Raw genomic sequence first — 15259 nt, forward strand, 5'->3', positions numbered from 1 at the left:
AGCGGAATGGCCCTTTAGGCAGCACTCGGACCCATTAAAACCTCAAGCCTCCATTATCTAGTAGCCATAATGCACCTTCTTATAGAGTGCTGCATTAATGGCTCAGCTGCAGGGTTGGTGATGGGAGGGAGGAGGGTTGGTGGAAACGATGATGCTGATGCCGGGACTTGACATCATCACCCATATCAGAACCCCCCCCCACACACACACACACCCAAAAAATCAAACAAAAAACGGACGTCCTGCAGCATTTTTGTGTGAAAATGGAACTGCAGTATCACATGCTAATGACCTAGATAGCGATCAGCAAGGGAGGGTGGGAGGTGGGTGGGGGCTCGCTTGCCTTTTGTGGGGGTTGTGCGTAAACCTGACGCTCAGAGAAATTGCAACGGAATCACAAATTGTGTGCATTTAAATGATGTTAGATGACATTTACAGTGTGTTAAATGTGATTCAATTGGAAGCATTTATTTTTGACGCGGGCGTATGCGCAGTCTCGTACAACTTGCGCATGCACAGCACAACTGCACGTTGCGTCTTTTTTTTGTGCGGCTTCGGCGCAGCACTGAAATTTAGGTTTAAAAGGGCCAAATTTATACATGGACGATCAAACGAAATCAAATCATTAAGTACAGTTCAAACAATACCTGCCAGGGCAAATGGCGCAGTTTCACCCTCCCCTCGATTTTTTTTTTTTTTTTTTACCGCATGGAAGCGATGGAAGAAGGCCGATGCGGACGAGTCTGCACGTGTCCTATCGATCGAGCGCTTTAGAGCGGCTTACCGAGCGTGCTTCACCCGGTCGGAGCCCTACGCCGGAGGTCCGCACAGAGGGGAGCGGGAGGGGGGGGGGGGTATTCTGCGGAGACCGCATAAGGAGCAGGGATGCGGACGTCGGACCTACATCCTTTTGTTGTCGTCGTTGTTCTTGCATCCCCAACTGAGTCCAGGTCAACTCCCGAGGCATTCCAACGAGAATAGTGGATCCGAAAATGTTTTGGGAGCGCATGAGGCTGCAGCAGGATGAGGATGAGGATGAAGGATGACGATGAGGAGCTGGGCGCAGTCAGATGGAGAGAGGATGGGGAGGGGTGGTCCTCTGTTACATCCTCAGCCTCCAGCTCTGCACCCCCCGCCCACCCTCTTGCATCCTCTTCTGTGTACCAGCTCAATGAAAGGCCAATCTATTTTATGCTTTTTAATCTATCACGAACAAATCACATATGAGCTAAATAGACATTGAAACACACATCGCAAAATATAACAAAGTAAATGTTCTCTGGGCTTTCAAGGCTATTGAAAAGATGCCGTGTATTGTTTTTGTCATTTGTCGTTAAATGGAGGCCTTCATTCCAATTTGGCTTCATTGCGCAGCACATTTCTCCTCCCCACCGTCGTTTTGGTCATTCTAATGTGAATTTAAAAGGACAGACAGTGGTCCACATGGTCGTTTTGCATCTGCTGTCCATTCCTCCCCCACTCAAGCTTGCAGACTGACTGATGAGGACTGGAATGCGCCACTACAGCTACACACTCCATAAATATTATCATTAAGAGACACCTCAAACTGACATAAACACATTTTTTTATGGTGGCATGGTGCAGCGTGAATATTTCGGTCGATAAATTATTTAAATAATAGGTATGTGTAAAACTAAGGTAACCAGTGCAATGATGTGTGTATGATGTAATTTTGATGCGGCAAAAGCAAAAACAGCACGGAGGTCAATAATTGTCTCTGAGAATGCATTTAATATTTATTAGTCTAATACGAGTACGACTTCCTGTGCTTGTCATGAGTGTTGGTTGACAAAGTTAAGTAACGTGTGCAGTTACGCAAACATGACTTGGGTAAGCAGGTGGATGTTACGTGAATAAGCTAACCGAGATCGTGTTAAACCGGCCTTGTCTTGTTCGATGATCTCCTCCTCCAACGCCTCCAGACTAAGTCTTTTTTGGCGACATTTTGTCAACCGTCGGATGGGAGACATGACCTCCAAGAGTCACATGCCAAGCCCGGATAAAGCGCTACCCGGCCGGACTGAAGCCATCAAAGTAGTGGGTAAGTCTCCATTGGTTTAGCTTTAGCATGCTATCTTAGGGAGGACGACACGATTTTATCGCGACTACACTAGATTACAATAATTTGTTCATGTGGATATGATTGGCGGACACATTAATGGCTCAATGATGGTCGGAATCAACTTTTAATTGTGTGAAAATGAGTTAATGTTTGTTTCCATTTCAACAGTTGTGCGCATGCATACACTTCCGCATAAACAATAAGTAGGAAAGGAATGAGGAGAAGCGGCAGTAAAACCGGCTAAAATCCGAATGAGCATGATGATTGACTCGTTGCATACTTGATATGTAGGCTTGATTTGTAGACAAAATAAACTGCAAAAATGAGTCTACTTCATAGGGGTAGGCAATTATAGACATGCATTGCATTGTTGTGATAACGTCACGTGACAATCAGGACACGTTTCGGACCGTCCTAACATTCGTCCATCTGCTTACACAGGATATGTACTCTTTATTTTTAGTATTTAAGATGGCAGTGTGTGTGTGTGTGTGTGTGTGTGTGTGTGTGTGTGTGTGTGTCGGAAACAAGACTGCTGTCAGCTTTTATCTGGCAGCCGTTCCTGTTGGCACCACGCTCTCCCCCTCTTCAGTACGAGTGGGGCTGCTGAGTGTTGGCGCCCCATGAATAGCCGTTCACTGGCATAGCTGCCGGAACAGAAGAGCATCCAGTTATCTGCCTTTGCCTTTCACACAGAACCCATCCACGGCAGGATGGTGCTCCATTTGGATGTGCTTTCACACAGCAACACAGCATCCTGCCATCAGATTAGATCATTGCCATCCAGGGAAAGGGGAGGTGGTTCGGTGGGGGTCAAACAGAAATAGAGCAGCACTAATATGTACCGTGTGTATAAAAATGTGCGTGCGTGCGTGCGTGTCATAAAGCATCTACCATTGTTGTTTTGATAAGGTTATTATGGTGCTGATGGACGCACATACAAACACACACGCTCGCTCATTGTAAATTAATAATGATGCTGATAATAATGATCATGAGAATAGTAATGCACACATTAACATTTGTCACCATTTTATGTGATTGGTATTTTACTTATAAAAATATCAGTGAGGTCTTTGGTAAATCGACTTTGACATTAGTCGACTCCAAAATACATATTTGTTCCATGTTCTTCCTCAGCCAAACATGATGTGAACAGCAACAGAACCACGCCACCGTTCCCAGAAGACACGCAGATGGTTGTTTTTGGTGAGTAGGTGGTCCAACGATCTTCAGACCAGAAGTATGTGTTTTTTCTGAATTGTGTATTTTTATACTGTAGGTTTTTTATTCCTTCATTCCTGTGGTATCTCGCAGGGATGGGCTGCTTCTGGGGCGCAGAGAGGAAGTTTTGGCGTCAGAAAGGCGTTTATTCCACTCAGGTGGGCTATGCCGGGGGATACACGCCTAACCCCACCTACAACGAAGTGTGCTCAGGTACACACAAACACATTTATTTTTCAATATTACATAACAATAAATGTAACATAATCTGGTGTTAAGGCATGACAGGCCACACCGAGGTGGTCCGAGTGGTCTTTTATCCAAACCAGATTCCCTTTTCCAATCTGCTCAAGATCTTCTGGGAAAGCCATAACCCAACGCAAGGTCAGTATGGATGCTCAATGTTGCATATTTTTTCTCAGAATATTTTAAAAAGTGCTACGTTAACTGTCTAAATTTTGCTCGGTTATTGGTGGATGTCATGTGAAACAGTACAGTGAAATTCTTTTTTTTTTTTGGTAAGGTATGCGTCAGGGCAACGATGTGGGTACGCCGTACCGATCGGCAATCTATACTTGCTCCCAGCAGCAGCTAGAGGAGGCACTCACGTCCCGAGATCAATATCAGAAGGTAGGCACGACATCATCCGTGGTTACTGATGAGCGCAGTGGTCACATCAGTGTGAGTTTTTGTGTTTTTGTCAACGTGATGCAATTGTGTCACCACTCCGTTTGGTCATGACTTGATGTCAACTTGATAGGAATTATGTGGTGAGCGTATCTATTTGCTTTCTTCTGTTTTCTCAGCAGATTGTACATGGCCCCCACCCCACCTCAATCTCCCCCCCTCCCGCTCCCATCTGTGTGTGCGTGTGTGTAAGCAGTTGGCCCAAAGCAAAAACACGTACACACACACACACATTTGCCAAACCATCTGGGTCCTAAATCTGTCCCCCGCTAAAGTCGCTTGAGTTGCAAAACTAACAGAAGCACACACACACACACACACACACACACACACACACACACACACAATGTTCCTAAAATCTTTAATTTCATTTATTTATTTGAAGTGTCATTTTGCTTGTGTGTGTGTGACATTCTACAGTTTTCGGTTTTACCTTGATGTCGTCTAATTGGACCGAAATTAAGAATGATTCCTTTTGCTAATAATGACAGCTGAGGTGATTGGACAGTTTGCAATTATCACTGGGTTTGCTCATGCAGGTTCTGACGGAAGAAGGTTTCGGAAGCATCACAACAGAGATTGCGGAAGGAAAGCCATTTTACTATGCCGAGGATTACCACCAGCAATACCTTAGCAAGAACCCAGGCGGCTACTGCGGGTTGGGCGGGACTGGAGTCTCCTGTCCAATAGGAATCAAGGCAAAAGTCTAACGGCTAATTGTGGCCATGGATCATCACAATCCCAAAACATTAAATCAGGTTTTTATTTGGCATTTTATGGAAATTACTTTTGAATATGTTGTACTGTTAGTTTTGCTGGAGTTACTTCAGTCACTGTCTTGGAACTATGGCCGAGCTCAAAGTTATTGGTGGAGAAGCTCAGTATCACCACTTACTGCCGGCAGAGGGCAAGAGAGAAGCGTCTTAATTCATCTCCAGTGCAGTGTTGCTTCACTTCCCTCATAAAAGATTAAACACGTTTTTGACGGTGATTGTGATTTCAACATCTGTCATCAAGGTAACGATGATCAGTGCATGTCATGAGTTATCGTGTTGCTGCTGAAAAACTGCATGGACATTACCATTCCAATAATGTACGTGCACGACAAGAACAATCGCCGAAAACATAAATCACCGCTACAAGCTGTAACGTAAAATACAAACGATTAAATGATTAGATTTATATGCGGTAAAAAAAAAAAAAAAAAAATTGTAAATGGAACGCGTTAGACGGGTTTATGTTGCCGTCGTCGCCTTGGTAACGCGCTGTTTCCCATCGGGTGTCGCACTAAAACGGTTCCGAAAGAAACAAGCCCATTGGCGTTGTGACATTGATGTGTGTTGCGTCGGATATGTTTATTTGTCACGATATGTTAACGGTACATGACGTCCTTAAAAAAATAGTATTGTTTTTAATTTGAGGAAGTTTATTACAAAAAATCTAAAGAAGCACAAGTATTAACAATTTCACAGCCTTCTTTAATCGTGGCCACAAATTTGCATTTTGTGCCCACCTGACACCTAAATTGCGGCCTCAATTTTTATTCCTCTTAAAATGTTGTCAACACTGTTTAGCATAAATGAAATACAATAATACGATTTGTGTAGGTCGTATAAACCAAATACAGTGTTACAGTTTTCACAGAGGAATGACCTAATTTGTGTCAATAGTATTTCAAGGTTAAGTTCCTCATTTCATAACCTTTGTTCTTGTTTTTTTTTTTTTAAGACAGTATTTGCAATATGACCACATAAAATGCCATTTAACATCTGGGCCTCCTTAATGATGGACTCTGACTTCAGACAAAAAAATAACACATCCAAATATCATTCATACTTGAAAGTTCTCAACCATAGGCAAAGAGAGGCTCCTGCCTGCAGAGGTCGTCGTAGTAGTCATTGTTGTGGTTTTGGCCTTACACAGTCTCTTGTGCAGGAAAGCCGGACAGAAGGTGTTCAGGTAGGCGTCCTTAAAGCCCGAGTGGCAGAAGCAGTAGACCAGCGGGTCCAGCAGGCAGTCGGTGTAGGACAGCACCATGAGCGAGTCGTTCACCTGAACCATCACACCCTCGGTCTCCTGCCATCCTTTCAGACGCACGAATAGCAATGCCGCTCGGGCGATGGCGCACGGCAGGAAGCAAACGGAGAAGATGACCATCACCGACATAACCACACACATGGCCCGCCTCAATTTGGCCTTTTCTCCCACTGTCTTCCTCCTGAGCCGATGGACAGTGCGCACCGTGCAGTAGAGCAAGATGATGAAAGGGATGAGAATTTGCGAGAAGAACACCACCTATGGCCGAGAACCACCGTGAGAAAATATGCCCGCTTTTGCGTGTACAATTGTGTTTTTTAAAGAATGTGATGGGCTCAGTACCTCTCTGGAGGTGTCTGTGATGTCATGGTAGATGGTCTCCACGACTCGTCCGTGGCTGTTGCAGCACTCGAAGCTCTGGACCATGATCGGGATGGTGAACGGCAACAGAAGCAGCCAGATCACCACCGAGATTTCCGGAGACTTCTTCAGGACCTTGAGAAATCCCCAGAAAAATGAAAGATTTTCTGCTATTATTAAAGTTGCTCAGGGAGCGATTTCCAACACAGTCTGAGGATTACCTTGACGAAGTTCCTCCGTCCGAGGTGCACCACGTTGAAGTAACGGTCCAGGGTCAGGGTGACTAAGAAGGCGATGCTGGCCCCGCGATTGAGGAAGAGCATGAAGAGCATGGTCTTGCACAGCCCGTGATTGGTACTTCGCCTCTGACCCAGCTGGAAGCTGTAGGACTCGCCGGGAAGGCAGGCCACCAGCAGAAAGTCGGCCACCACGATGTTGAACAGAAACACGCTCTTGTTCTTCCAGAACTTGAACCTCCATGAATCAGAAGGAATGATGTTTCAAGGCATGTTATTTGTTCATTGTGATAAATGAAACAACAGAATAATATGTTTATGTGAGGTAAGGCAGTTCAAAAATCTGTTTAAGGCATTTTCTACTTTTCATGGGAAAACAGGAATCGTATGTCGACCAAATATGAGAGGTGGATATACCTGAAGAGGAAGATGTAGAGGACGGAGAGGTTGAGAGGCAGACCGAGTGCAAACTGTCCCACGATGATCCCGGAGAGGACGTTGTACGTCGCGGCGTTCGTCACGTTGCAGTGGTCCAACTTGTTATCCACGGCCGATGAGTTGGTTCCCATCCTCCTGCTCTGTCTCTGCTTCTCTTCGTCCAGGAGAGTGGCGTCGAGTTTGAGTCACATTACGAGGAAGCACTCGGTTAGTGAACGCCGGGCTCAAAGGTGCTGGCTGCTGCTAGACAGATGAGTGGCGGCATAAGAGCCAGCCCCCTCCACACACACACACACGCAAACAGACCAAGTGAGCGAAGGGGCTTCATACTTGGAGGTGTGGTTTCAAGTCAGGCCTCCCCGCATCTTCGCGCTTGGGCTCCCATTTTTTCCACACATCCAAACTGAATGATTACATCACAAGTCGACGGTGTTTCCCGAGCTCTTTGCTGGAAAATCTTGTGAAATTCCTCAGGTGGTCGTGACAGGCAGTCACTCATGTCTGCTCATGTCCCGCATTGCGGAAGCCCCCCCCAACATGGCCAGGGCCGTCTGGATCTTTGTTTGATGATGCATTGATTAAAATGTAGGTGTTTATCTGTCTGACTTGGGATGACGCATCTATCAGTTGGAGTGGATTACACACTTGGGGGAAAAATATTTGAAAACTAGTACTTGTAGTGGTTGAGGCCCACGATAAAAGATAGTGTTTATTGGAGGCGAGGCATTTATTTGCTAAAGCGGATGTATTAGAAGCTTGTTTGGAGTGAAGCTCTTCAAATCATTACCTTTCCTGACAAAGATGCCTCGAAACCTCACATGGCAATCATTTATTTGCTGGTTAATCGCTTGGCTTCTCAGGCAATCCGTGACGTTGCCATGGCGATAACAAAAAACAGTTTGAAGATGGCGCAGATAGTCAAGTTCACGGGAGGAGGAAGTTGTTTGTCTCGTAGCTTCCTCCCACGTACGTGCCTCTTACCAACCGCACATCTTATTTCGCAATCTCTACCTTCTCGAATGCCCCTCTTCAAGATCGGTTAGCTATTCCATCGGCTCCGACATGAGCTAGCTGCTACTTTGTCACTCAGCCAGATTCGCTACAACTTTATACCGCAATCAAAAAGCAGCATTCGGGGTTTCGATGAGTCTAAAACTGATGACTCCGTTTGGGGAAAAACCTTGTTCATCTTTCCTGCTCATCATGTTGCTCATCAGTTATCAACTTTCAGTTTGCGCGCCGCGACACATCCCACCGCATCATCGCCAGCTTCTTTTCCATCAGACCAAAACTGTAGTTGTGTCCCGACACGTCCATCCACACAAACACATAATGTTATGACAACATAATGTAAAGTTAGAAAAAGCAATGACACACATGAATCAAAGTTAATCGAAGTGCGCCCACTGCCTGACCTCTATTTTTGGACGCACAGACACATGTGCCCACTTGCCCTCTGGATGACATTACAGGCCGTGGCACGTGACGACATCATCGAGGTGACCAGGTCATGATTTCTTCTGATACCTTCCATGGTAGGCAATATACCAATGTATAATTTTGATTGTCTCGTCGTTTAATGTTGTTTAGGTAGGTATGCAATTAAAAAAATATATATACATATATATTTATAAATGTATTTAAAATGCACTTTCACACTGGAACTTTTGTAGGACACTAACAGCTTATGATTGGACATTCCTTTTGGAATGAAACCTGACCTCCATTTAGCCTTAAAGGAAATCAGGATTGGGAAAAGTAACATGAATAATAGTCATCCTCCCATTATGACCTTCAGTTGTTGCGCAACGCACAGTGTGAAGTCATATAGGATTGTTGATTATTTCGTCACGCTTGTCACATTTCGGATGGACGCTTCATTAGGTACACCATCCATTGACATGTAGAAAAAAAAGGCTTCATATTAAAAATATGTCATCTTTATTTATTTACAAATAATGACCTCGACAAATTACATGCAAGTACTAAGACCTTTTGATAAACAAAATCTCATTTTCAATATCATATTCAAGATAATCTTGTTAACTTGTTACCAAAGAAGATATTTTCATTCAGTCAGTAATTGGGTTTGAAAACCAAGACAAATGTGTCCGCTTTAAATCCAGAACGTCAGACCTCTCCTCCGCCGTAAAATAACAGAATCAGGTATGGTCCCAGTTTACCAATGAAGTCCACGTTGTGGCGGCTCGCCTCTCAGATGACGTTGCTGCGTTTCGGGTTTGACGTGTTCCCCGTGGAGCTGTCCATCGGCAAAGAATCTTCCTTCAGCAAAAAGGGGAAATAATTGGACAAGTAGAGCGCCTTGAACTTGGTGCTGCAGAAGCAGTAGACCAGCGGGTCCAGCAGACAATCCAAGAAGGACAGAACCATGAGGCCGTCGAAAGCCACCGTCGCCTTGTCCTGGGCTGACGCCCCCCACTCATGCACACGGGCCACCAGCAGCACCATCCGCGCGATGGTGCACGGCAGGAAGCAGAGCGAGAAGACCACCATGACTGAGGTGACGAGGAAAACGGCTCTCTTCAGTTTGGTCTTGTCGCCCACCGTCTTCTTGCGCAAGCGGTTGACGATGTGCACGGTGCAGTAGACCAGGATGATGAAGGGGATGAGGATTTGCGTGAAGAAGACCGCTTCTCTTAAACTGTCCACCACATCCTGAGGCACACAAAGATGAACGTGAAAGCCCCGCATAGCAACAATGCAACTTCAAACGGACTGGCAATTTAATTGACTGATATCTGCCACTTTTCAGTCATTTTTATTAAATGCCAAGCAACTACAACAGAAAAAAAGTCTAGAGCTCATGTTGTGTTTTATGTTTAATAACTCCTAGAAGAACATCTCATGTTAATTGTTCACCCGTTTGTATTTTGTTAGTGACCCTTGCATAGCGCGAGTATGTGTCAGCAGGAATGCTAAGCTAGCACCACAGACAGTTTTTTTTGTTTCTCTCCTCAAGCTGACCTTTATCACGCATGGTCTGATTCACAGAGGTGAGGATCTCCACTATTAAGTCTTCAAATAACTTTTGGACTAACAGACGTCTTTTGTAAACACTGAAAACAATTTCAATCTTCCTAATGTACTTTTATATAAACATCAAGAACAATTTAGAGTCATCACTGTAAATATAAAAGATTATTTTACCTGCTGAGTTCAAGCCAACGTACATTTAGTTTGTAAACACAAAGTAATTTGGAGCGATCATCAGCGCATGTTTTTGGAAAGCGGCAGGAAGCCGGAGTAGCAGCCGAGATCCCATGTAAACTTTCTTCCCATGAGGCCACATTACTAACCACGAAGCAAGATGTTTTATTAATAGACTGGCATGACACGTCGAGCCTGGGGCCAGTGACATAGCGCAGCCTTCTCCAGCTTCATCGAGCTTTCCTTATCTTTCATGTACCTGCTTTCTGAAGATACAAGTGACCCCACTGAATGTTAAACTAAAAAATCTCAATATCGTAAATTCCCTCCAAGGCTCACCGTACCTTGATCAGAGTGTCATCGCTGTCACTCTTGTGGCTGTTGCAGCATTCAAAGTTCTTCAGCATGGTCGGAATGGTGAGGGGCAGAAGCAGCAGCCAGATGAAGATGGAGATGTGCGGCGATTTCTTGAGAGCTTTAAGCAGATTCTTGCGGCCTGGGTGGACTACGTTGAAGTAGCGGTCGATGGACGTGACAGTGAGGAAGGCAATGCTGGCTCCCCGGTTGAGGAAGAGCATGAAGAGCATGGCTTTGCACACGGCGTCGTTGCTGTTCCGCCGCTCCCCCTGGATGAAGTTGTATGCCTTGATGGGGAGGCTGAAGAGGAGCAGCATGTCGGCCAGCACCAGGTTGAACAGGAAGACGTTGTTGCTGTTGGACTTCCAGAACTTCAACTTGAAGATGAAGAGGTGCAGGACAGACATGTTGAGAGGCAAGGCCAGGATGACGATTATAATCATGATGGCGGCGTAGAACTTGTAGAGCCCCTCGTGGGTGACCTCGCAAGCTTCGATCAGCTGGTATATGGTGCTGTTTGCCATGTCAGGAGCCGGGGAGGAATCTTCTCTGGAATCAGAATCAGAATAATCTTTATTGGTCAAGTCTGTTGAAATGCAAACATTGACTCCAAGTGCTGCGCTGTTGTGGGAGTGGTTACAGCTGACTTGTACGCCTTGAAGAGGGAACTTGAAGACGGCACCCCCACTCCTGATCTTTAATGTGCCCCTCCTTAGCTCTACCGCCCGGTGGGATGATATGAAAAATGTAATACAATGATTCAGAAGATTCTATGCCTGCTGGTCAGGGACCAAATAATTCCAGCTTCCCTTAATAGCGCAGAGAAACAAGCAGTTATGATATCTTGCTGTGAATTATTGCATGGCACCTACCTGTGGAAAAGTGCTGGATAAAGCATGCCCCTATTATTTTCTCGTAACTTGCAAGTCCTCAAGAGTGCGTAGTGCCGTACCGACGATAGCTAATTTTCATAGGCATGAAGTCAAAAAGCAAATCCGTGTTGTCAAACCCCAGAATCCTGTCCAACTGGTTCCTTCAGTGGAATGCACGCCAAAGTCCCAAGTTAGGTTTTAGCTCAAGGGGTCCCAGATGGGTGCGAGGTTCTTGCTGGGTGCAGGGTCCTGGCTATCCTGCTTGTTGTGCTTCTGTTCACGCCAGAGAGCTCCAGCTCTGACAGTGATTCACAGCGGGAGAGTGGCGCAACTGGTTTCTGCGCTCTTGTCAAGGCTCCTCCTTATAGCCCCAGGAGGTGAGTCACCCAGTGCCCAGCCAGCCGGCCCCAACGTACAGCTTGGCGTCAACATGGACATGCTTGACAGGCGCTCACAGACATCCTGCAATCCCTTGGCATCAAGTGTGAGAATTATCTGCAGAGCTATTCCGAGGGCCCTGCTTTGTTCAATCCCGCAAGCTAGCATGTAGCTGAGATATTTTTCCCAGCTTTGTCGAAACGAAAGACCATTTGGAGTTTTCGTCCCAAGTTTCACAGACATACTACTGCATGTTATTTTCCGGTGTGGCCTCCCCGTGTACCCCCTTGGCGTCACTTACTGTGCTCTAGCAGCCACAGTGGGATTCCCTTCAGATGCCTGGGAATCCACGGTGGAACTGGTAATTTATGTCATTGCCAATGTGGAAGGAGAAGATGCGAGGAATGTGGTGTTCCTCAGGGAAGAGGCGGAGGAGGTAGTGGAAGGGTTCCCGCATGCCTCCCGATTCGCTCGACAAGTCCAGACAGCTTGTTGCATGGCAAACTTTCTCCAGTCAGACAAGGAAAAGACGCTGCAGGCTTGAGCCGGACGCTCAATTCCAGGCTTGGACGAAAAAGACCTTCAAACAAAATTAAATTCCTGTCCTTAAGTGCTTGACTCGTCCAGCCCGACTTGTTTCCCGTCTCCACTATATTAACACAATCATGTCCATTATGCTTTTTTTTCCTGTACATATTTTTCTGTTTACTTTGGAGCTGACTTTTGAACCCCTTCTCCTTCTGACAATACTTTATTTGTCCACCACGTCTCTTGGTTAGAGGATCAAGACGCGCCAGGATTGCTGTAAAACTCAACGACTTGCTCAACTGACAAACGACTATGAGGCACTTTTATGGACTATAAAGATAGTGCTGACTTGTTTATTGATGTGCATCGTGATGTTGTGGTAGCCAAAGTAAAGCGATTATATTTCACTTTTTTTTTTACATTGTGAATTTCTCGAGAAGTGATTTCCTGGATGCAACCAGTTATGAAGGATTACAAATTTTCAGTTGAAAAATATTGCAAGATTAGGAACTTTTTCTTGTCCAAATATGAATAGCAAACGTCATTCGTTGTTATGACTCAACTGAGTCAGCGTTAAGGTCATCATTCGGACACATTGTGATTCAGCTCAACTGGTGACAAATGCTGACAAGGTTCTGTTGGTTTAAAGTCATCAAATTGTTTACTTTTTTAATTGCCTGTAAAAAGTTGGGACTGAGGAAAGATTTAGTGCTTTTGTAATCCATGCAAAACTGGTTTTGTCTCACAGTTGTTAGTGCTCTCTTAAATCTTTCATTCCTTTGCCTCACCCTCCTGTTTTGCCTTAAGACAAGTTTGATTGACATGCTAAGAATAAGGCCAACTCAAACGCATCTCAGACATTATGCACAAATTCTGTCAGGCATTTAACTTGCAAATCACACGTCAAATGTCTCATATTCTGACCTTGATGTGGTGATGTGGACCACAACTTTGACCGCGTACGAAAAGGTCGGCAAAACGTCCGAAGAGAACTCAGGATGTTGATTTCATTTTCTTTTAGGGCAGTGGGACGGAAGGAAAGCGCAAACGACTGACACCATGGCACACTGATATCAGGAAGTGAAAGAAAAGGACAGAGAAGATAACGAGATTAGATTAGTAGACTATCTCCATCCATTCTCTTAACCGCTTATGATCACTGGTGTAGTGGCACCCCACACCTGTCAGGGGAGCCCTGGAGTTTAAACTACTTTCGCACCTAAAGTATAAAATAATCTCACATAAATGTTAGGAAGTGCAACATCACTTTCAATGTCACTTGCATCTTTAGCTTAGCTTTAGCCTAAATGAATGTACCTGTTATCACTGGATCAGTGCGTGTATACAATTTGGCTGATAACAAAGACCACAGAGCACTTGAAAGTCATGCAATAGAGGCCATTTCGCAGAAAGTCAAAACATTTGCGGGCGTCCACTGGCTTTACAGTCAAATCTCAATTTTTTTCCCCCACACTAATCTGTTTTAGAATTTCAGTCTATTTTCTACTCTGCCACTTCACCTATAAAAAAGCAAATGACATTTTCTTTATATTTTGCCTTTATTTTTTCCTCCTCTGCATTGACATATATCTTTCACGGAAACAATGTACCCCCATTATTCACAGATGTGAAAATAATTTCTGAATGCATTAAATTGAGAGTTAATCTCTGTGGTTCACTGAGCTGTTGAATGTTTTTTGACAGCAGTGGTTCTCAACTGTTGTCACCCATTTTTATAGACATTACGTATCACTTTTTTACAGCATTTCATCCAAAATGTAAACCACTTAGAAATCTAACAATCAAAACAATGATTTCTTTTGTACATACACATGTGCATAACATCAATTGTGTATGCATAATTGCACCATTTCAACCAAGTTGCTCTTATTTATTTATTGTATGTGCCTTCTTATTTTTACTTTTTGTATTGTTTACTTGAATGTTTTGTTTGTCTGTGGACCAATTGGGTGTAATATGTCTTGTCTCCACTGTGGGATAGTAGGAAACGCAATTTCGATCTCTTTGTATGTCTTGACATGTGAAGAAATTGACAATAAAGCAGACTGACTTTGACTTTGAGGCTTCCAAGAAATTTTAAAACGTGTTTGTGCACCTTTGCAATCAAGATGTTTGGATATGTCATTAATATTATAGATGACAAATACAGTACTATGTTTAAATTGACTTTATGAGGCCATCATTCAACGTGCATACAAACACTACACAAAACTATTTGACCCCCCCCCCCCCCCCCCCCCCTCCCCCCGGTCCCTGCAGCAGACGAGTCGTTGCCTGCGTGATCTGATCTCGCCATGCATGAGTGAAGGCACGTCTCAAACTAATTAGTTTGGTTATAACCATCCACAAATATACATAAATGTATGACGGCAAGTGCAGACACATTTTTCTTCAGCGCAAATAAAGACAAAACTGTGCAAACAAACTCCTACGCCTGAGTGGCGACAAGAGTCAATCAACATGAAGAGAGCAATGCTGTCCTCGTGTGGTCATGTACAGTATATCATGGCCTGATCTTGCTTCAGTATTTTGTTTTTTATGGACATACATAGATGCTCACTACATGTTAATGTCCCTCAATGACAAAAACACTTCATGTCTAAAATCTAAAATAGTGAGGCAATCATTTTTATATTTTCAAAGGTTAGCGTAGGCATGAGTAGAGAGTGCGTGTGTATTTTTGTGACGATGCATATTTTTTTGGTATCAAGCGGTGTCACGATTTATTTTTTATTTTTATTACAGTTTCTTCAAGTAACGTCGGGTTACTTTGTTTATTTCGTAGAACAGGAGACATAAGGAAATGAATTCTTTCCTAACGCAGAGGCGTTAACTTTCCAAAGTTGTCATGCGCGTTCCTGAATGTCCCA

The 15259-nt window shown here is 44.3% G+C and overlaps 3 protein-coding genes across 3 annotated transcripts; 1 reads left to right on the forward strand and 2 right to left on the reverse strand.

Annotated features, from left to right (window-relative positions):
- The first annotated feature begins 1795 nt into the window (after positions 1-1795).
- On the forward strand, positions 1796-4985 carry msraa (methionine sulfoxide reductase Aa). The gene is made up of 6 exons (XM_088362554.1): positions 1796-2062; positions 3224-3292; positions 3401-3520; positions 3587-3691; positions 3831-3937; positions 4534-4985. The coding sequence occupies exons 1-6, from the start codon at positions 1918-1920 to the stop codon at positions 4702-4704; spliced, it is 717 nt and encodes a 238-aa protein (XP_088218680.1). The 5' UTR covers positions 1796-1917; the 3' UTR covers positions 4705-4985.
- Positions 4986-5451: 466 nt separating this feature from the next.
- Positions 5452-7357, reverse strand: LOC148381974 (12-(S)-hydroxy-5,8,10,14-eicosatetraenoic acid receptor-like). Its single transcript, XM_088362553.1, has 4 exons — positions 7045-7357; positions 6613-6865; positions 6374-6526; positions 5452-6289 (listed from the first exon to the last, which is right to left on the reverse strand). The coding sequence occupies exons 1-4, from the start codon at positions 7194-7196 to the stop codon at positions 5825-5827; spliced, it is 1023 nt and encodes a 340-aa protein (XP_088218679.1). The 5' UTR covers positions 7197-7357; the 3' UTR covers positions 5452-5824.
- A 1632-nt stretch (positions 7358-8989) lies between these two features.
- Positions 8990-12256, reverse strand: LOC148381975 (12-(S)-hydroxy-5,8,10,14-eicosatetraenoic acid receptor-like). The gene is made up of 3 exons (XM_088362552.1): positions 11463-12256; positions 10578-11139; positions 8990-9741 (listed from the first exon to the last, which is right to left on the reverse strand). Exons 1-3 carry the CDS (start codon positions 11486-11488, stop codon positions 9280-9282), a joined length of 1050 nt encoding a protein of 349 aa, XP_088218678.1. The 5' UTR covers positions 11489-12256; the 3' UTR covers positions 8990-9279.
- Between the last annotated feature and the right edge of the window lie 3003 nt (positions 12257-15259).

This window comes from Syngnathus floridae, chromosome 19 (genome assembly GCF_059516105.1).
Source record: "Syngnathus floridae isolate MCC-2025c chromosome 19, RoL_Sflo_1.0, whole genome shotgun sequence".
Taxonomy (NCBI): domain Eukaryota; kingdom Metazoa; phylum Chordata; class Actinopteri; order Syngnathiformes; family Syngnathidae; genus Syngnathus; species Syngnathus floridae.